General features: G+C 43.2%; 3 protein-coding genes across 3 annotated transcripts; 1 reads left to right on the top strand and 2 right to left on the bottom strand.

Moving 5' to 3' along the window:
* Positions 1-3,442: 3,442 nt before the first annotated feature.
* On the top strand, positions 3,443-5,395 carry FPOAC1_003858 (uncharacterized protein; the record flags this gene model as incomplete). The annotated part of the gene is made up of 1 exon (XM_044848413.1): positions 3,443-5,395. One exon carries the CDS (start codon positions 3,443-3,445, stop codon positions 5,393-5,395), a length of 1,953 nt encoding a protein of 650 aa, XP_044714329.1.
* Positions 5,396-13,822: 8,427 nt separating this feature from the next.
* Positions 13,823-15,106, bottom strand: FPOAC1_003859 (uncharacterized protein; the record flags this gene model as incomplete). Its single annotated transcript, XM_044848414.1, has 2 exons — positions 13,823-14,250; positions 15,019-15,106. The coding sequence occupies 2 exons, from the start codon at positions 15,104-15,106 to the stop codon at positions 13,823-13,825; spliced, it is 516 nt and encodes a 171-aa protein (XP_044714330.1).
* Positions 15,107-16,573: 1,467 nt separating this feature from the next.
* Positions 16,574-18,686, bottom strand: FPOAC1_003860 (uncharacterized protein; the record flags this gene model as incomplete). Its single annotated transcript, XM_044848415.1, has 5 exons — positions 16,574-16,728; positions 16,778-17,065; positions 17,119-17,596; positions 17,665-18,438; positions 18,498-18,686. The coding sequence occupies 5 exons, from the start codon at positions 18,684-18,686 to the stop codon at positions 16,574-16,576; spliced, it is 1,884 nt and encodes a 627-aa protein (XP_044714331.1).
* Positions 18,687-20,737: the final 2,051 nt, after the last annotated feature.

The raw sequence follows: 20,737 nt of genomic DNA on the forward strand, positions 1-20,737 counted from the left end.
TATATAGATTATAAAAACTATAAAATATATATATATATTACTACTAAGTGCCCTTACTCCTTTAGTCTATAGCTAATAATTATACCTCTTATACTACTACTATATATAAAGGGAAATATATAAAATATTACTTAATATAAATTACAGTAAAAGGCAATATTATCTCCTTATATCCTACTTATACTACTTAATGTTACTTTATTTCTATTACCTATATCCTTATAAGTAAAGACTAATTACTTTACCTAGTAGTTATATAATATACTTCCCCTTTATTAATAATAATATAAATATAAAAGTAAAAAGACTAGATATTAAAACTCTATAAAGATAAATATTAATATCTATATATATAAAGTAAATAATAAATAAATAAATAAACTGATAAATAGGCTATAATATATTCTTTCCTTTATCTATAGCGCAGATAGATAGATATAAGATTCATTATATTATATTCCCTTAATTATTACTTCCTTAAACTAAAATCATTATATATTATTAATTATAATAAATCGCTATAAGCTCTTAAAATAAGAAAAAGTAAAAAGAGTTATTTAAGAGTAAGATTAAGGAAAACAATGCTAATTAAATACCCACTAAAATACTAAGATATATAATATTAATATCTGCCCTTACTATATAACTATACCTATAAGTAATATACCTATAGAAATTATATTTAAAAGTATTAAAGTTTTAAGTATACTTAATTCTCTATTTAAATTTTTACTCCCTCTTTAAAAGTAAGATATAAATACTTACTAATAAATAAAAGGTAACTAATATATTACCCTAGACCTATTAAATAGTAAAATGATCTTATAAATAGATACCTCTTTATAACTAGAAGTACTACTATAATTAATTAATAAGTAGGCATTATTACTATTATTATATCTTAACCCTATTTATATCTCAGTTATATATAATATAACACTTACTAATAGGTAAATTGCAACTAAATAAAATAAAGTAAAAAAGATCCTCTTAGCAGTTAAAGCACTAAAGTTATATATATTTCTATAATATAATAATAAAAGAAATTCTATTAAACCTAGCTATCTATAGATAGACCCTGCTATATTACTGCATAAGTAAATACATATCTATATCTAATAATATTATAACCAGCAGCACCTTATAAAAGTACAGTAAATTATCTAATAGTTTACTAACTTATAAGATCCCCTGCTTACCTTAAAGTTCTCTACCTTAACCTTATATAATAGCCTAGCCTCTTTATCAGTTCTTAATAAGGCTATAGAAAACAGTAAAAGCAATAGTAAATTAAAGAGCTTTAGCTTTAATAATAATATTATATTAAGTTTAATATCCTTAATACCTCTAGTACCTCTTACCTCTACTCAGTAGGATAGTTAATTACCCCAGCGTAAAAGCTCTCTCCTATCTATATTAACCTTCCCAGTATTACCTAATATAGCTATAATATCTTCTTTACTTAGTATAAATAATCTAGTCCTTAGTAACTTCCTTAAGGCAATTTACTAATAAGATATAGCTAGTAGCCCTAACTTTCTACTTATATAAAGTAATATATATAATTAAATACTTTAGAAATTCTTTAGCTATTAATATAACTATATATTACTTTACTAATCTATCTATCTAAAGTAACTCTATAAATTATTTACTTATATTCTAATCTTAACTAGGTCTAGAACTATATATATATAAAAAGCTAGAATATATCTTTACCCTTCCTAAATATATTTAATATATTAGCTATACTTTTCTTCCCTTACTTACTATCTTTATAAAATGCAATAAGGCCTATAATCTCTATACTTCCTTTCTATAATAGTAGAGCTTCCTCTTTAACTAGCCAGCTAAGCTACTATCCTTCTATAAAACATAGGCCTTACTATCTTAAGACGCTATAACTATTGCATAATAGTAAAATATTAATAGTATCTAGTTTAAGGCTAAAAGCCTATTAGCTATCTAAGCCCTTAATTAATTTTAACTCTCTTTCTTCTTACCTTATATAAATAATATCTTTACTGCTTAAGTAATATAGCCTTATAGCCTAGACCTAGTATATATATATTATACTACTATTAGTACCTTAACTACTGCCAGTATTTACTTCTCTATTTTAATATTCTTCCCTAGTAAAGCCCCTTTATAAATATAAGCCTCTGCTAATAGCCTCTCCTTTATATAATTTAAGGATCTCTATAATAAGATTATCCTCCTAGCTATCTATAAAACTATCCCTATTTATATATAATAGGAAATCCCTAGTTTATATAACCTAATTTATATAAAATTATATACCTATTAGAAAAAGCTAAGTACTAATTACTAAAGCACTAAAGATAAAAGTTAATTATATTATCTAGTATATAGTATCCTAGCTAATATCTTCTTATAGTTTTAAGCAGCAGTTATAAGAAATGTAAATTAGCATTAAGTCTAGAGTAAGAAAAGGGACATAGTTCCTTACTTCTAAAATCCCTATCTCCTCTTTTAAGCCTATAATCTAAAGAATATATTTACATCAGAGAGCCTTTAAGACAGCTTAGGTCTATTTCAAGATAGTATATTAGCTAGCCTCAACCTAAGCCAGATTAATATACACTCTTGCTGGCTAGATATAGGTATACAAGATTATATCTATATGCCACCTACATCATTAAACAGCAAGAGCTAAAATCACTATTATTACTATAAACTATAGACACTTCTTTAGAAGAGTAACTACTGCTATTATCTCTACAACCAGGTAGTTAATATAGCCCCAGAAGCTCTAATAGAGGCCACTTACTATTAGCCCTACTTCCTCCGGGACATAGGCAGATACTACATGAAGGCAAAGTTAACTTAGAAATTAAACCCTGGCCACCCAGAAGCCAGGTCACCCAGCGTTATTCAGGCCAAGGCATACAACTATAGCAAGGAGCTATTCAGCGTTATATTCAGCAATTACCAGCTCTTTAGCTCAGGTTTTCTGCCGCTTCTTGCCTTTAGCAAAGAGATACTAAAGGACCTGGCTACTATAGATCAAAGTCACCAGTATACATTTATCTTACAGCTTAGCCACTCCCGCATCCTAGATACATAGGACGCTAATAAGCGGCATATAAGAGCTATCTCGTTATTAAAGAGACATTCTGACTTTGAAATTCGGAAAGAGGTTACCCTCTGGCTCAATATTATCTTAGCCATGTGGGTTGGTAGTAGGCTAGAACCGAATCAAAGCCCCCATACGGGCCCAATGTGCTGGGAAGTTCCTCTCGCTCCTCCTCCTTCTTCTTCGTCATTATCTTTATCTTCGTCTTCTCCTTCCCCTCCCATCGTCGGAGAGGAGCAGCATTGGCCTTTCTGGGTGATTCCGACCCAGATGCTAACCGCATTCGTGTCTGCACAAGCTGCCCGTTTTATACTTCCGCTCGATCACATCTTCTCCGAGGTAACGATGGCATCATCGTCGGCTGCTCATTCAACTTCCTCGCCTGATCCTGCTCGGCAGATACTCTCATTCTATACCGCACAGCTCTTCTGTCGTCTCCTGATTCATGCTGTCAGCAGCGAGCGACAGTATAACTTCGATAACTGGATATGGAAACCAACCTGGCAGGTCAAGTGTCGCAGCCCTGGAAGCGGTCGTCGCAAGGAGCGGAGGGGTCTCGGTCTGGACGACTCTATCCGCTCTTCCGGCACGCTCTGGATCCCTCATAGCCACTTCGATTGGCAGAGAGGTCACATCTCGCTCGAGCTGCTGGTGAATATCTACATGTCTCGAAGCCCCCTTCAAGCTAAGCTAGCCCACCAGGCCAATGTTCAAGCACTTGCCACGAACCAAGTGACCACCGGGTTACTGTTCCAACGGCTAGTTCGAAATGCTCGGACAGAGTACGATCGGGGGCGCAACCGGGACGCAGAGATTCTTGCCGACCGTGCCGTCGCTCTTGCGGTGGAAGAGATCGCCCGTGCTTATCATCAGCACTTCCTCGCCAAGCTGCACTCGTACTGGGATCGACTCCGAGGTAAGATCGGACGCCAGAAACTGCCGGTCCTGGATCTGTTACAGCAAGCCCAGGAGGAATCGGCAGCCGAGACTGGCCGTATCCCCACTGCCCAGGCTGTTCACGGCATCTACGCGGAGGCATGGGACAAGTACCGTCAAGTTACAGCGGATGATGATAGCGACGGCGACATCAATACATCATTGCGATCTACTCTGCCTGAGGAGCTGCCTTGTTGGATGACTACTCGTCGGCGTCTACCTCCCAAGAACAGCTGGTCTGGCTTTCTCTTTGACCAGATCTTCTGCCGCCCCAAGCCACCAACCTGGAATGCACTCTTCTTTCTCCAGCTCTACCGAGGATTCAAGGAGTTTTGGCAGGATACATGTGCGCCGTTGGGCCCTTTCGATGGTCGCTTCAGCCGCCAGATCGGGTACTATATCCAGATTGCATTCAACTGTGACCACACCAAGGAAGTCGGTACCAGTCATGCTCAGGGCACCTGGTACCACGCCAAGCCACCCTTCTTCCAGATCCAGTACTGGGCTCCTTATTTCTCTCCACCCCGCGTGCAAGAAAAGACATCTCTGTCGTCCCTCTACCGTCGCCGCGCTTACCCCAAAGGTCTCTCCCCTCGGTCCACTCCCTTGATTCCATCACCCCGGTATTTTCACGACCTTGAAAGCGTGGCCTGGCCGCACTGGGTCGAGATAATGCATCATTCGCATCATGATCCAGATGGTCTGCCCTTCGAACGCCGTAGCTCCATCCGACGCCATTGCAAACGCGCGTTGTTCCATGTCTCCTTTCTTGCCGGCCCGACTTGGGGTATAGATAAGGATGTCAACTTTATCGTCCCATGGTCTTTCAACAAAACATCCCATGGTAGTAGCAACGAGTGTGACATCTTCCATGTGCCTGTGGCTGAAACACATATCTCGAAGACAATTGTCGAGGATACGGCAAGCCAGCCAACCATCCTGCTGCCCACCCGCGATACTATCATCGGTTTGCTCGATGCTATAGAGACTCTTACTGGTCACTCTTCAAGCATTGCAGAACGTCTATCGTGGACAAAACGTCGACTCAATAATCAGGGCGATCAATACGACCTCCGTAGTCATCTCGCGGCCAGGCATCGGGAAGTGGGGCCATCGACAGAGAGCCAGTCCCTCCTGGAACGGTTCCTTCACCAACGTGAGCCACCGGAATGGGATGTCGAGCCTGTGGATGAAGAGGAAGCCGAGGACACGGAGGAAACGGCGGAAGAAGACAACTCCTCTTCAGGAGAGGATAATGATCTGGAAGATGTTGGCCTGAATGACTTAGGATTGTATATTGGCAAGGATGTGCACCACTCAATTCAATCAACTAAATGGCTCGGTGGCAGTAAGTTAACCTAGTCAACTACTCTCTCCAGTGGCATTAATCAATTATCCATTAAATTAAGTTAAATAGATACTGATTAAAGTTATTAATCTCTAAGCTAAGCTATTTTATTCCTACTCTTCTATCCCCTTTTCTTTATATTCTACCTTTACCTATAATCCTTCTTCTGGCCTATTACTATTACTATTCTCAGTAGAAAGTAATAATACGTCCAGGTTATTAATCACCCTAGCCTATAACCATAATTACAGCATTTAATATATTCCTATAATGTCCATATCTAGCCGATTTTATAGTAGCATTACTATCCGCCCTGCTACTATAAATATCCTCTTGCACTCTACTAATATTAGCTAGATTATAAGGAAGTCTAGCGCTATTCATAAAAAATAAGGATACCAATGTTTATGCTTATACTAGTATAATATTGTATCTCTAATATCGTTATCTCTATCCTCCTATAATAACTGCTATAATTTAAGCTTATTAATATCTTTATTAATATTATTAGGTAAAGCCGCTTCCTCTTTTACAATAGTGTATCTTAGATACATTAGGACTATACATAATCCAGGAAATAACGCCAGAGGTACTAATGCTCTACTATCCAGGACTACCTAATACATAATTAAAATTTCACTCCTCCTATATAAAATCCAAATTTTCAATTGCATTATACTTAGCTAGGCATAAAGATACTTATATATAAAGACCTGCACTATATTGCTTTTTTTATTAAACTTTTATATTAGCTTAAACCTTTCCTATTCTGCCCTATAGCCTAGTTCTTTAGCCCTTTAAATCTTATTGCATTTTACCTTATATATACTATATGACTCTATTTACTTAAGCTAAACTTTTACCTAATTTACTTACTATAATTCTTTCTATAATAGTTTATTATAATTATACTAAAGATAATATAGCTAAGGCTATCTTTAATATTATTAATAAAGGCCTCTTATAGAATAAGGCAGCCTAGAAATATAAAATACCTTAGTAAACTATTTTAAGATAATTTTCTAGTTAAGTAAATAGGAATAAATATATTTAGGCTTATTAGTGTATTTTAAAGAGCTAGGAGGAAATACTTATTTATTAAATACTATAATAAGAGTCCCTAGGCTATACTCCCTTATATAGCTAGGTCTATACCTATACTAAGGCTATCCTTTAATAATAAGGCAATAATAAACCTTTAAGTAAGCACTAAATTACTAGGTTTATTAAGTATTATTTAAAACTATCTATTAAGCTTAAAAAATATTAAAATGCTATTAGATTTAATAGCTTTACTCTAAAGGCAATTAATTAATACTTTAATATTAAGGAAAATAAGTATAATTAGATTAAGCCTAAGAATATAGTTAATATAGACAAGGGCAGTATAATAGTAAGTTTTAGTAAGTCTACTATAAGTATACTATAGGTTCTTATAGAGTATAGTTAATTAATTATCTATAAGGCCTAGATAGCCTTATAATTAAGAGCTCTAACTTAAAGAAAAAGGCAATATTAAAAGGCATTTAATTATATATATAGACCTTATTTATTAAGGCTATTACTATAACTAGCTATACTTTAAAACTAAGAATTATCTTTAAAGGAAAAAAGCTATAGAAATAGTAATTCCTTAATAAATTTAAATTAATAGTAAATTAATACTATATTATATTACTAAATAGCTAGATTAATAACTATATAGCTCTTAAGTAATTAAAAGATATCTATTTACCTTAAATAGAGCCTTATAATATATTAAATATAAAACTTATTATCCTTAATAGCTATAAGAGCTATATATAAGTAAGTATTTTAATAATTTTACTACTAAATTACCTACTATAAGGTTACTAATTAGCAGTTAAAATAAATAAATAGCTATATACTTTCTAAATAATATCTATTACTATTACTTATTAGTATATTATTTCTATAGTTTATAGCTATTAAATAATAGAATTTTTAATATTATTAAAAGTATATATTAAAAAGAACTTTAAAAGCTAGCTAGTTTATCTAATTCTATACTAATTAATAAAGTTAACTTTATTTAAGTATATATAAAAGCCAGGGAAGTAGGTATAAAGAAGGATATTATTTTATCTAGCTAGAGGTTTACTAGAAATTAGCTAATAAATTAGTATAAAGCTCTAGTATATTTAAAAATTTAGCTAGATAAAGAAAAACTACTAAAAAAGTTTAAGACACTAAGCCCTCCTTAACTATACTTAGATAATACACTGAAAATAAGCCAGTAAGTAAGGGAAATAGCTAAATACTGCAGTTATTTAACTAGGCAGAAGTATAATAAGATTATAAAGGGGCTAGAAGCTTTAGAGATAAAGGTAGCTATTTAGAATATATAAATTACTGGCCTTAAGAAGTAAATAGCCTAGCTGCATTAAGGGAAGAAAAGAAAGGTAATACTAAACCTAAATTAATAATTTATAACTCTGGCAAAAACTCTAGTGGCTATAAAGGCTCTTCTTAATGCAAAGGATATAGAAATAGAGGTAATTATAGATAGGGAGGTTAAGTTAGTAATTAAGGTAAGTATTAGGTCAGAGGATAAAAGTAAGGACTTTATAGTTATAATAAAGCACTGCCAGTGCATATAGAGCAGTCAGGAAGTTAAAAAACCACATAGACAGTAAAAATTAGCCAATTTTCTAAATACTTTCTCTAAAGTCTTATTTATTAATTGAGAATCAGGCCTGTTTTTATAGATATTAAAATTTGAATTTTATATAAGAAGAGTAAAATGTTAATTATGCATTAGGTAGGGTTATGCATTAGGTGGTCCTGGATAGTACTTCTTTATGTAGTGTTTCCTCTCGCAGGCTAGGAGCTAGTATCGCTAAAGAGGCCACTGCAAGTATTGCAAAAGATAACACATTAACATTATTCATAGAGGGCACTATAGACTCCATTCCTTCTAATTCAGAGTATCCAGCTATAACACAGTTACAAAAGAACGTAATTATAGAGCATATCAACACTGATCTAATTGGGAAAAAACCCAAAAGTAGTAAACTAAACTATATTAAGGTTAGTATAATAGGAAGGGTAGACTATAAAGACTCAAGATACTAAAACCTCTTTAGGAATTATAAGTCCTATTACTAACTACCCTAAATCTACTACTTTTAATCTATTCAATTAATAATAACTTAAAATAGATTAATATTTATATAATCCTTATTTAATATTAATTAACATTAAGTTAACGTTAATTATTAATCCATTCAACATATTAAAATACATTAAGTTAAGCATACCCTTGGGAAGAATTCATAGATAACTTCAGAAGAATAGGATCTCTATCGCCTGGCATCTATTGCTCTAGATCACTTGGCTCTGATAGATAGGTTTCGCCGGAGGAATCGCCCTATCCACTTCCTCCCTAGAGGTCAATAGGTATTACCCATTAGACATGGCTATGTCACGGGCTGAGTCCGGCGGTACGGGTGGACAGGGAACGCTTCGGGCGTAATAGGTTCTATTGCTACGGATAGGCACTGCAGGCAGGTCAGGCTCTATTAACAAGACGTAGCTCAAGGAGCTACGTTCAGGATCTGACTGGCGGTCTAACTAAGGTTACGGCGATAACGCTATCGCCACGTGATCTGATCCACTTGTGGCTCTAGGGTAGGTTGGTCTGACTTCGAGCTGTGACAGTGCCCCCCTCTTTAGCATCGAGCTCTGCCGAGACGGGCTACTGTGGTCCGGGCTTGTCAGGGTATCTCCTGTGGAAGTTCGCCACGATCTCTGCAGAATTCTCCACGTAGGCAGCAGGGACTTCTGTTGGGTCTGCATATCCGGCCCATTTCACAGTATACTTCAGCCTGGGGCGGCCTCCTCGGCCTCGTCTGTCCCATCGGGAATCCACAATGTCTTCAACCTCCCACTCTTCCACTCCTTCGGCTTCTACTGGCGGTGGCGGGTCTACGTTCTGACCGGGCAGCGGATTGGTGGCAGCTGGCTTTAGCAGGCTCGTGTGAAACACGGGGTGTATCTTCATGCTGGCGGGCAGTTCCAGTCGATAGGCGTACGGGGAGATGACCTTGCCGATCTTTAACGGGCCGATGTTCTTCCAGTCTAGTTTCTTCTGTGGCCTAAGGGTCTTGATATTCCTGGCGTCTAGCCACACTGGAGTCCCCCTACTTGGTATCGTCGGGCAGGTCGTCTGTGTCGGTTCGCTTGGGCTTCGTAACGGGCTTGTGCGGCAATGCTTTCTGATCTCAGGTGCTCTAGGATGTCGTTCATCGTCTTTGCGAACTGTTCTGCGTCTCTAGTGGCTGGGGTTCCTCTGACTGTAATCGTGGGTTCAAAGCCCATTCGCGGGTGGAATCCATAGTTTGCAAAGAACGGAGATACGCCGGTGGTTTCGGATTTCAGGGAGTTCGCTGCGAACTCGGCCAGGGGGAGCCATCGGTTCCAGTCGTCCTGTAGGTATGACACGTAGGCTCGCAGGTACTGTTCCAACACAGCGTTCAGGCGTTCAGTCTGTCCGTCGGTCTCAGGGTGGTAAGCGGTGGATAGTAGCGAGCTGATCGACAGTTGTTTGGTGAGCTTCTGCCAGAACTCCGCTACGAACTGGGGTCCCCGGTCCGATACTATAGTCTGTGGGAGCCCATGTAGCTTCCACACTTCCTTCAGGTAGTAATGGGCTGCGTCTTCGGCATCGCAGGTTCCTTTGCATGCGATGATATGTCTCATCTTGGTCAGGCGGCAGGCTATAATCAGGATGGCGTCATTTCCTTCGCTGGGCGGCAGATGTGTGATAAAATCCATTGACACATGTTGCCAGGCTCGTTCGGGGATAGGCAAGGGTTTCAGCACACCTTGCTTCGCTTCTCGGGCTGGGTTGGCTCTTCGACACGTATGGCAGTTCTTAACCCATTGTTCGATGTAGGCCAACATTCCGGGCCAGTAGTAATCCCGGGAAAGCAGGTCATAAGTGCGGGCACGACCTGGGTGTCCTGCTATAGGGTGTTCGTGGCAGGCTTTCAGCAGGGCGGTCTTGAGGGCGTCGTGGCTCGGGATATAGATGCGGTCCCGGTACAACAGTCGTTCCTGGACGATCTTGCACTCTGCAAGCGTAATCTTCGGGTGTCGCGGTGCGTCGGTCCTGAGGGCTTGTAGTATCGACTGCAGGTCTTCATCGGTCTGGTATCCTTCGTTCAGCAAGCGGTCGATCTCTTCTGGTAGCTCTATTGAGAGTGACGGCTCCTCGGGTGTTGGTGCGGGTTGGTTCTGTTGTAGTGGGTGGCGGATGCGGGCTCTCTGGACTCGTAGCGGCGGAAGTTGCCAGTTCTCTTTCTTTAGTACCACCTGGCTTTGGTGCGCTAAGCGCTCATCCCCCTCTTTAGGGAGGTCTTCTGACCTCCTGGTCAGGGCATCGGGTTTAACTCCCTGTTTCCCAGGTCGATATGTGATCTGGAAATTAAATCGGGACAGGAACTCAGACCAGCGGGCTTGTCGTCGGTTAAGTAACTTCGTCGTCGTAAAGTACTCCAGGTTCTTGTGATCCGTGATCACTTTTATCGGTGAGGGTGCCCCCTCCAGTTCGGGTCTCCATTCTTCGAAGCAGCGAATAATGGCCATGAGTTCCTTATCGTAGATCTCGTAGTTGCATTCCGTGGACGTATGCTTCTTGGAGAAGAAGGCTACCGGGTGCAGCCTTCCGTCATCGTCGTATTGCGACAGCACACCGGCGGATACATAGTCAGAGGCGTCTGTCTCCAGGATTACGTCCTTCGTCCAATCGAAGGGGCGTAAGATCGGTGCTGATGTGAAGGCTCCCTTCAAGTCTCGGAAAGCCTTTTCGCAGGTTTCGTCCCAGACGAACGGTACGTCTTTCTTTGTCAGGTGGTTCAACGGGGCTGTAAGCTTAGAGAAGTCACGGATGAACCTCCTGTAGAAGTTCGCAAATCCTGTGAAAGCTTGTACATCTGTCAGGCAGGTCGGGGTTTGCCAGTTCTTAACAGTTTCGATCTTTGCAGGGTCCATTCGGATGCCGTCTCGTCCCACGATAAGGCCTAGGAACTTGGTTTCCGTAACCATGAATTCGCATTTGGCTGGGTTTGCGAATAACCCGGCAGCTCTCAGTTTTTCAAGCACCATCTTTAATTGCTCGACATGTTCTTCTCGGGTCCGGCTATAGATCAGGATATCGTCCAGGTACGCAGTGCAGAATATATCCAGGTATTCCCTCAGCGCATCATTAATGTACCGCTGGAAGGTCGCGGGGGCTCCTGTTAGGCCGAAGGGCATAACCAGTGACTCATATAATCCGAATCGGGTGCGGAATGCTGTCAGGTACTCCTGGCCTTCCTTGATACGCAGATTATTGAAGGCCGATACGATGTCAATACGGGAGAAGTATTTCATACCAGACAGGTTATTCAGGGATTCTTTGATCAGGGGGAGCGGGTAGCGGTCCTTAACCGTAATATTATTCAGGGCTCGGTAGTCCACGCAGAAGCGTAGACCACCGCCGGGTTTCTTGACGAATAGTACCGGGGAGGCTACAGGCGACGAGCTTGGGCGGATGAATCCTTTACGCAGATTCTCGTCTAGCCACTCTCGTAGGGCTGTCAGTTCGTTCCGGGACATTCCATACAAGGGTCCAAACGGCAGTTTTCCTCCTGGGGTTAGCTCGATGTGGTGGTCTCCAGATCGGTGCGGTGGTAGCTTCTCTGCCTCCTTAGGCGAGAAAACGTCCTGGAACTCTCGAAGTTCTTCCGGCAGCACGAATGCCTCTGGCTCAGGCTTAAGCAGGTAGTCCAGTTGCTTCAGGGTGACGGTGAAGAGGCGGTAACGGTCCTTCTGGCTGTATATTCGGGCGGTTCGCAGGGAAACCGGGAGGATATCCTTTCCCTCCAAGGCTGGTGGGATACTCCCTTTCATCTGGCGCATGAACTTCTTCGGGACGGTCTGTAAAGCCTTAATCCTTGTAGGCTTGGTTGGGGTGTTGCAGAATTTCTGGCAGTACGGGCTGTTAAATGTGAACGTGTGGGCCGCGAAGCCCACCTGCGGGTCGTGTTGCTTTAGCCAAGGCATTCCCAGGACAATAGGGTAGCTGGCTAGCTGGGTCACGTAGAAGATCATGCTCTTCTGCTCGTGATCGGCAATGCGGAGTCCGGCGCGGACGTAGTAGGCGACCTTCCCGCTCTCGGCAGGTCGCCCGTCGAACACTTCAATCTCGAAGGTTCTCTTCAGGGGTCTAAACTTCAGGTTCTGGGACTTAGCCCAGCTCTCGTCGATAAACCCTTTTCCTTCCGCTCCGCTATCGGTCATAGCGTAAGACGGAATTGGTTCTCTTCCGGCCACATTGAGGCTGGCAGGCAGTATCATCAGGTTCGAACGTTGGTTGTTCTCGTTCTCAATCGGGATTCCATGAACGGAGGCGGCGGACAGTTTAATCTTCGGTACAGTAGGTGCGGGGAGGGGAGCCTGGCGCCGACTTAAGACAGGCTCACCCCGTTTTCCTGGCGTCCTCGGGAGTGTCTAGATCGGCGGGAACTGGCGCGGCTGGATGTAGGCGAGTGTGGAGACGGGGGCTGGCTGGTGCGGTTGGGGCTATAAGCGAAGGTGGCTTGACGGAGCCTGGTTGGACGTGTGTCAGGTTCGGGACAGTCGCGGAGGTAGTGGTTGGCTGAACCGCAACGGAAGCACTGGTTGTTCTCCCGTCGTTGGTTAGGGCGGTTATAGCGGCGCTGATTGCTGAGGTCCATAGGTTCTCCGGCTGGTTGGCGGTTTTCGGGGGCTTCTCCCTCTACGAGGCGATGGGGACTTCTTTCGGAGTGTCTGGGGGTACTCCTTCAGCGGCATATTCGTCTTTCGTGACGCAGGCTGTGGCTCCGCTGCGAAGCGGCGTCGTCGGTTTTCCAATTCTTGTAGGAAGGTGGCTAGGTCGTGATATTTATAGCTAGGCGGTGGGTTGTGTATAAGCATTCCGCGTAGTTCTCGGGAGACAGCTTGTTCCAACAGGGTAGGGAGGGCCTCTTCTGACATTTCTCCTTCCAGCGCGAGGCGTTGGAACTCGGCGAAGAAGGTGCTGAAATCCTTGTGAGTCTGGCGAAGGCGGAATAATTCGGCGCGGGCATTATTGATCCGGTTCGGGTCTCCAAAAGCGCGTTCTAGTAGATCGATAATATCCTGGTAGTCGGGGAGTTGGCATTCACCAGCTTTAATGTGCGGTAGGACTTGTGCATAGGCGCGTCCCTTAAGACGGCCAGTTACATAGGACATTCGGGCGAGGCGTGTCGGGAATCGGTCGTGGTTAGCTTTTAGTTTTGAGTGTATCTGGGAGACGAAACGGCGTAGGTCGCTCCGTTCGCCCTCAAACTTGTCAGGGTCGGGTAATCGTTCGGTAAGACTGGTTGATTCGGTAGATCGGGAAGAAGGCGGAGGAGTCGTTCCCATAGGAGTCGCTACACGAAGCTCAGCGGGAGCGCTAGTCTCGGGGGTTCACGGATAGTAGGTACGGTAGGTCGGGTGGCATCGAGGGCGCGACGTTCGGCGAGGCGGGCCTCGAAGATGTCGTCGTCCTTCCTCTTTAGGGCCTTCTCGTGTTGTTGCTCAGTGTACTCGAGCTGGGCTCGGGCAAAGTTACGCTCAGTGGTGATTTGTTGCAGGGATTGTTCGAGTCCTTGATGTTTATCCTTCATGTTCTGGGTCTCATTCTCCAGCTGGGATATACGGTTCTGGGCGTTCTCGGCGTAGGTATAAACGTTCCGGAAGTATTCGAACCAATCGTCTAGGTGTTCCGGGGCATGGTCACGGAATGACTCGACGCTGTCCGGCAGGAAGGGCGGGAGCGGGCGGGCAGACATCGCGTTCGGTGTCCAACGGTTAGGAGCTACGTAGTGTCACGGGCTGAGTCCGGCGGTACGGGTGGACAGGGAACGCTTCGGGCGTAATAGGTTCTATTGCTACGGATAGGCACTGCAGGCAGGTCAGGCTCTATTAACAAGACGTAGCTCAAGGAGCTACGTTCAGGATCTGACTGGCGGTCTAACTAAGGTTACGGCGATAACGCTATCGCCACGTGATCTGATCCACTTGTGGCTCTAGGGTAGGTTGGTCTGACTTCGAGCTGTGACAGGCTATATAAATATTCAAATAAGGCCTTATATAAATATGCATAAATATATTCATATTTATATCCATATAATATATAAATATAATATGTACTTGCGTATCTATATTCATGCATATTCATATAATATAGTGGGTCGTGATTGGCTCAAATTTGATCTCATCTCTGTGAGAGATGATAGCTACTAGTCACATCCGAGGAATGGCACGAGGGCGCGTTTGCCGCCGCCCAGTAGTCTCTGGAAGGAAGAGTACAACCACGATGTCGAGATACAACTCTCAGAGCAATCCTTGGCTGCGCCTACTTTCTTAAAGCGAAAGAAGGATACGATGCTCTCAAAGATGCGCTTAGAACTGTGAAATATGACAATGGCGAGAGCACGGGGCAAGGATGATTTCGATAGTTTTATCTCCAAGGCTCCTATCGCACTTGCAGAGGGTACTACGCCCCTTCAATGGTGGTGTAGTGAGGACGTTCGTATAGCGTACCCACGGCTTAGCCGTATGGCTATCGATATCGTGTCTGTACCAGTAGAATCAGCAGAGCCAGAGCGGACCTTTTCGGGGGCCAGGCGCACAGCTAGATGGGATATGCTACGATTGCTGATTGAGAGCATTGAGAAGATTGAGTGTATCGGCAATTAGCTGCGTGAGAGACATATTAGACCGTAGGCTGAGGGGAGGATAGGCCTCCCATGTGATCCAGAGGCTATAGGGGGTGATATTTAATAATGTACAGGTCAAACGGGGGCGATTGAGAAGTTTTCGGGCTATATAGCTACATCAATCGGTTCCTCTCACTTCACTGTAGTAGCTTGGCATCACGTGAGCCCTTATATGAATATGCATGAATATGTTATATGAATATGTGTTCTGCAAGATAAGTTGAATATAATATGAATATGAGAAAATCAGCGTGAATATTCATATAGCCATGTATGTCACCCATCATACGCTCTGCCAGTCCCTTCACTTGTTGATGGGTAAGGGGCATGCCAAGGGCTTCTTGGGTAGATATATAAGCAGCCAAGTTAGCCTCTTGTGACTGCGATAACCGCTGATAATCAACCCACGCGGCATTTCTGCTTTGCCTGCCCTTCAGCCGATGCTGAAGGGACTGGTATGGTATGCCCCATTCGCGAGCTGCCTGGCGAATAGGGCAGCCAGCAGCCACATCAGCAAGTGCTTGTTGGAGCTCAAATTCGGTATAATGCTTCATTGTATGATGGAGAAGGTATCGTGAAAAAATGGCGTTGTTTGACGATAAATGGCAATTGTTGTGATGGTTTGAAAAAGGGGATGTTCTTGACGATGCGGCATTTTCGGATGGCTCGGATGTGGGGGTGGCTCGTAAGTGGGGTGGGTGGGTTATCATCATGCGCGTTAAGTGCCTCAATAGGTGGTGAGTGCTGATTGGGAAGTCATTGTCTGATTAAGATTGGCTTGTATTGGAGGTTGGACGGTCTTGCTCAATGACGTGTCGTGTGGTTTCCCTGAGGTACCTCGCCATTGACAGGGATAGTGTGGGGCAGGATACCTGCCGGAGCTCCTCCACAATTGAAGGGATAGGGCTAGAAGTCGGAAAAGAATGTAACGAGACTTAATGTTGTGGGCCCTATGAGGCGTATCCTCCTGGGCGGAATAAATTCATTCATTCATTCATACTGTATTACACCTCCGGTGAGTGTGTCGGTATATTTTAAGTGACTCCTTGCACCCGCACCATGTTGGCATAGTTGATCTAACTTTGAAATTTATTACTGGATAGGACTCATTTTCTGTCTGTATCAGCAGTTTTTGACGTCAAGCATCCACAGCCCATTCCCCAAGCTCAATTATTCCCTCAATCATCGCTCTCGCCATGTAGTCCAAGCACGTCATCAGTAACCAGACCACGAAAAGAACAAACACCAGGAAAAGAACAAGGAAAAGAACGAAGACTAAAAACGGTGTATAATCTACAGCCGGCCGTATTACTTGAACTGGCTGGGTCTTTTCTGCCTTGCCTGATGAGGTTTCCCGTGTCTTGGCGTTCAACAGAACTCTCTCCTCCATGCCCCGTGATAACTCTTCCAACTTGGAGCTTACAGTGTAAACTTCTCCACCAACCCGAAGCAAAAGGCCGTGAGCTCAGCAAGATTGAAATCTGGGTCAGGGGTTCGGGTTTTGCGGATGTCGGTGATGAAGCTCTCCCACATCATCGCATTCGCTTCAGATTGTTTCGTTGTGGGCATGGCTGCTAAAAGCGACGTTGTTAACCTAAGTTTGATCACAGTGACAGAACTCACATTTTGTGACATCATCCTCTGGCCCTGGTGAAGCTTCATCCCAGCTTCGTGGATCATGCTTTTGCCCATTGGCATTCCGGTCACTTTCCCAAATAGCGTATCTGAACTGCTTTAAGAATAGCCAGAACCTGGCAATCGGTTGCCGGTCTTGATAGTCTGATAGGAGGACTTGAAGTCTGTTGCTGGTTGGAAAGGCGTCCTTGAAGTCTAGCTCTGCTTTCCTCACCCAGACTTGGAGCATAATAAGGGACGCTCTGAGGGCTTCAGCAGGAACACCCGAGAACGAATCTATTTATGGTGATTAGCCTGCTATAGGCTTCCGGTGATTGGACAAAACTTACCATCCTTTGCTCCATCCGTCACAGTTTCATTGTGCCATTCTTGAGATGTTGGAACTAGCTCAGGGTTAACCCTTCGATCGTGGTACTCTTGAACGTTTGAACCTTTATCGGCGGCACCTTTGTGGTCCCCTTCGGTTTCATTATTCCTTTCTTGAGAGAACTCTTCAGCCCATCGTGCTCCCTCCATTCCTATTTCTCTTAGACGTTTTAAATTGATGCTGTGCTCTCCAGGCCACGAAGTTATGTTGGTTTTGACTTTTCTCCCCTCGTTTTCCATAAAATAAGCGAGCTGAGTAATGTATTCCTTTTTGGCGTCATGATGCTCTCCTATCAGATTCTTTCCCACTTCGCAAGGCTCCTCAAGATACCACTGAAGTAAATTAAGAAAAACGGCCTTTCGGTCAAAAACAATAATCGATCCATGGAATGCATGATCTAGCAGAAGACCATTGATGATTCTCATCTGGTCCGTGTTGACCTTAAAAAAGGAAACGAGAATTCGTCATTAGGACGAAGCTTTCCATCCCATCCAGGTCTCGGGGTCACCCTTCCATTAATTATGCTGGAGTAATTGTTGAACGCTTTGTGGACAGGCATGTCTTCTAAGATAGATTTGGTGCCTTTGCCAAACAGGGCGTCCGTCATAATTTTCCGTAGAAATCCTCGCTCGGATTTGAGTTCTGGATTGGCATCTTCGAATGGCTCAGGAAGGTACCTGCTTCGCATGACGATAACCAGTCTTGGAGCAATAGTCGTGAAATAGTGAAAGCTAGGACCCAGAGCAGCGTGCTCTCCTGTTTCTCTGTCCCGGTAATGGACTGTTGGTCCCTCGTGGACATTGTAACCCGTATCAGTCAGAATGAATTCCTGGTCTTCGCTTGCCGGGGTGCAAATCGCAATCCAGTAATTCGTGACATGATCTACAAAATCAGTAGCAATACAATAGTACACAGAACGATATACTTGTTTTGCCCATTCATCCCCCAGATCCATATGAAGATCGATGATGGCGCTCAAACTATGCAGCCAAGCATCAATCGGTCGTTGAAGATTATGCTTATCCATATACTCTTTTAGAATTGGTTGATCGCTGGGATGGCAATCATCTATGCTCTCGTGATCAAATCTTCGATAGTGCCCTGGACCACGATACATAAGCAGAAACAAGAATTTGCGCAGGATGTCGCGTTCTGTTCTCATCAAGGTAACAGAGTCTTTACAAGCCTGATGCTCTGTAACAATCTTCCGAATGATGCGACTGGCTTGGCCTTCCAGAGCACTGAACTTGATCTCGAGAAGGCGAGGAAGCTGTGTCGTTTCCTTTTGTCGGTGTACATATCTTCAATACCACATATGCGTCTTGTAGGATGTTCGTCGACAGTGAATCCATCTGGAGATAGCCGCAAGCAGTTCACAACTTCGTCGCCTGGATATTTGTACCGTTCGTGATGCTTCTTCTTGCACTTCAGTTTGTTTTCGGGCGTCTCGGGGCATACAAATGGGTGGCTAAAGCGTTTCAATATAAATTGAGGAATGAAATGCTGGTATTGGGTATCAACAAGTGCCATGACTACTTAGCGACAATGGTATTTTTATTGAGATGAGTGGATTACAGAGTAGAGAAGTAATTGATTGTTCGAATGGGCCTTATGAGCGGGGTTCCACGGGCACCATGGCCCACGTGTCAGGTCTGGAGGTGGATTTTCCGGCTCCGGCCCAACGCGATGTGTAGGGCAGGGTAAAATTTAACGCCAGAAGTCTGAGAACACCCACCCTGTAACAACATCACTAATTCAACCGTAACAACTTCAAATCAATTCATTTCCATCGCAACAAGTTCAATTAAAAAATTATATATATCATTTTAAAGCCCTGATTTTTTTATTTAATATTTTGTATACCAACCCCGGGCGCGAATGCAGGCGTCAAGCCTCCGAGGAAGGGAATCAATTAACCGATTAATTTGATCGGTTGTAATAGCTGCCCACGCCAACTTAATACATTCGATCAACTTTGCTCCAGGCATGGACATCTTACGAATCTATCGAATCGAATGCCAAGCCTTGGCGTTCGATTCGAACATGACTCGGAGGATTCGAATCGAATCGAATGTACCTCCTGTAGATTCGTATCGAATCTAACGCACCATAATCTATGTCCCGTCGATTCGATCCGAATCGAACGTGGCTCCGGTAGATTCGGATCGGGCGTAAGACGAAGCCCAGGGAGGACCGAAACAACAATAGTACATGGAACCCAATGGATCCTTGTCATTATCACTAGGCTGTCACGCCTTCATACCCCTAAGTATGAGGGGTAAGTGTTGCAGAGGGAATCACAGCTTTGGATAAAACGTCATAGAATATTATAAATTGCGCAAGGCCAGGTAAAAAAGCAGGCTAAATATTGTCTATCCCCTTCAGCGACGCAAGTGCATTAACCTATCCATTATCACTAAGGCTAAGCAGCAGCAGCAAAGGCATATAAATCCTAGCTTTACTCCATAATCAAATACACTAAGCTATTGCCACTATCTCCCTCCTTAGTCAGCTTCTTAATGGTAATGTTATACGCCTTACGCTGCTAAATGTCCTTTCGCTCTCTACAGACAACAATAGAATAGTGAGTATATTAACCGCCATTAGCGACAGTCGCAAATACTGACTTCTATTAATCTTCTACCAGTTAATCGATCTGCTTCTGTAGTAGTGACTATTAGCAATATCTTTAGTATAGTAGTGAGCATACTCGTTATCGGCTGTCGCTCCTACTATTGTATATTTTGTCTTCTGAGTGATCTTGCGGGCACTGGACGTTACTAAGGACAAGCCCTAGGTACATGATGATCCAGCTACACTCCTAGCAAGTCTACGTTCAATGTAATCTATTAGGGCCTCATTAGACGTAACAAATACCTCATAGTCGACGTCACGCTCCTTATACCTCTTCCCCTATATCTCTAAGAGTTTTGCTTCATACTCTAATCGCCAACTTTTAGCCTTACGAGAAGGTACTTAAGACCATAGTTGATCGAGAAGGCGCCACTTCTTCGCGGGGTTGAAGACGACAGCACCGACATAAGCTGCGCTAGTCAGACGGTTGTAGTACTTGTGCAGCTTCTTCCACCCGAGCTTGATAAAGACCTTGAGCAACCTACGGGTTCTGCTATCGAGCCCGTCGTAGATGGCAACCTCGACGTCCTTTTTCTCCTTGGTCACTGGATCCTCAACTTCTTCAAAGATCGTACCTTCAATAGCTCCTTCGAGGTGGTCAAGTAGGATCTCGAAGACAGGGAAGTATTCATCGAAACTACCACATGTCGACCTTGCGCCGGGGATACCGTCGCCCTGAAGTTGCTTGGTGGCAACGTCAAAAGGCTTTAGAAGCTTGACAAGTATCTCGATAACCTTCCAGTCGTACGCACTTAAGCGGTATTGCAGAACTGCCGGTTTCGGTTTTTCACAAAGGCCCTCGGTTTCCCAACGGTTCTGAACGTCATTGAAGAAAGTATTGAGAGCCGGGCGGAGGCGAAGCGCCCTCTCCATCATCCGCATGTCCGAGTTCCATCTGGTGGCATTGTTGAAGACCCACTGAAGCGTTGATTGATGGCCAGACTCCT

The sequence above is a fragment of the Fusarium poae genome, chromosome 1, assembly GCF_019609905.1.
Source record: "Fusarium poae strain DAOMC 252244 chromosome 1, whole genome shotgun sequence".
Taxonomy (NCBI): Eukaryota; Fungi; Ascomycota; class Sordariomycetes; order Hypocreales; family Nectriaceae; genus Fusarium; species Fusarium poae.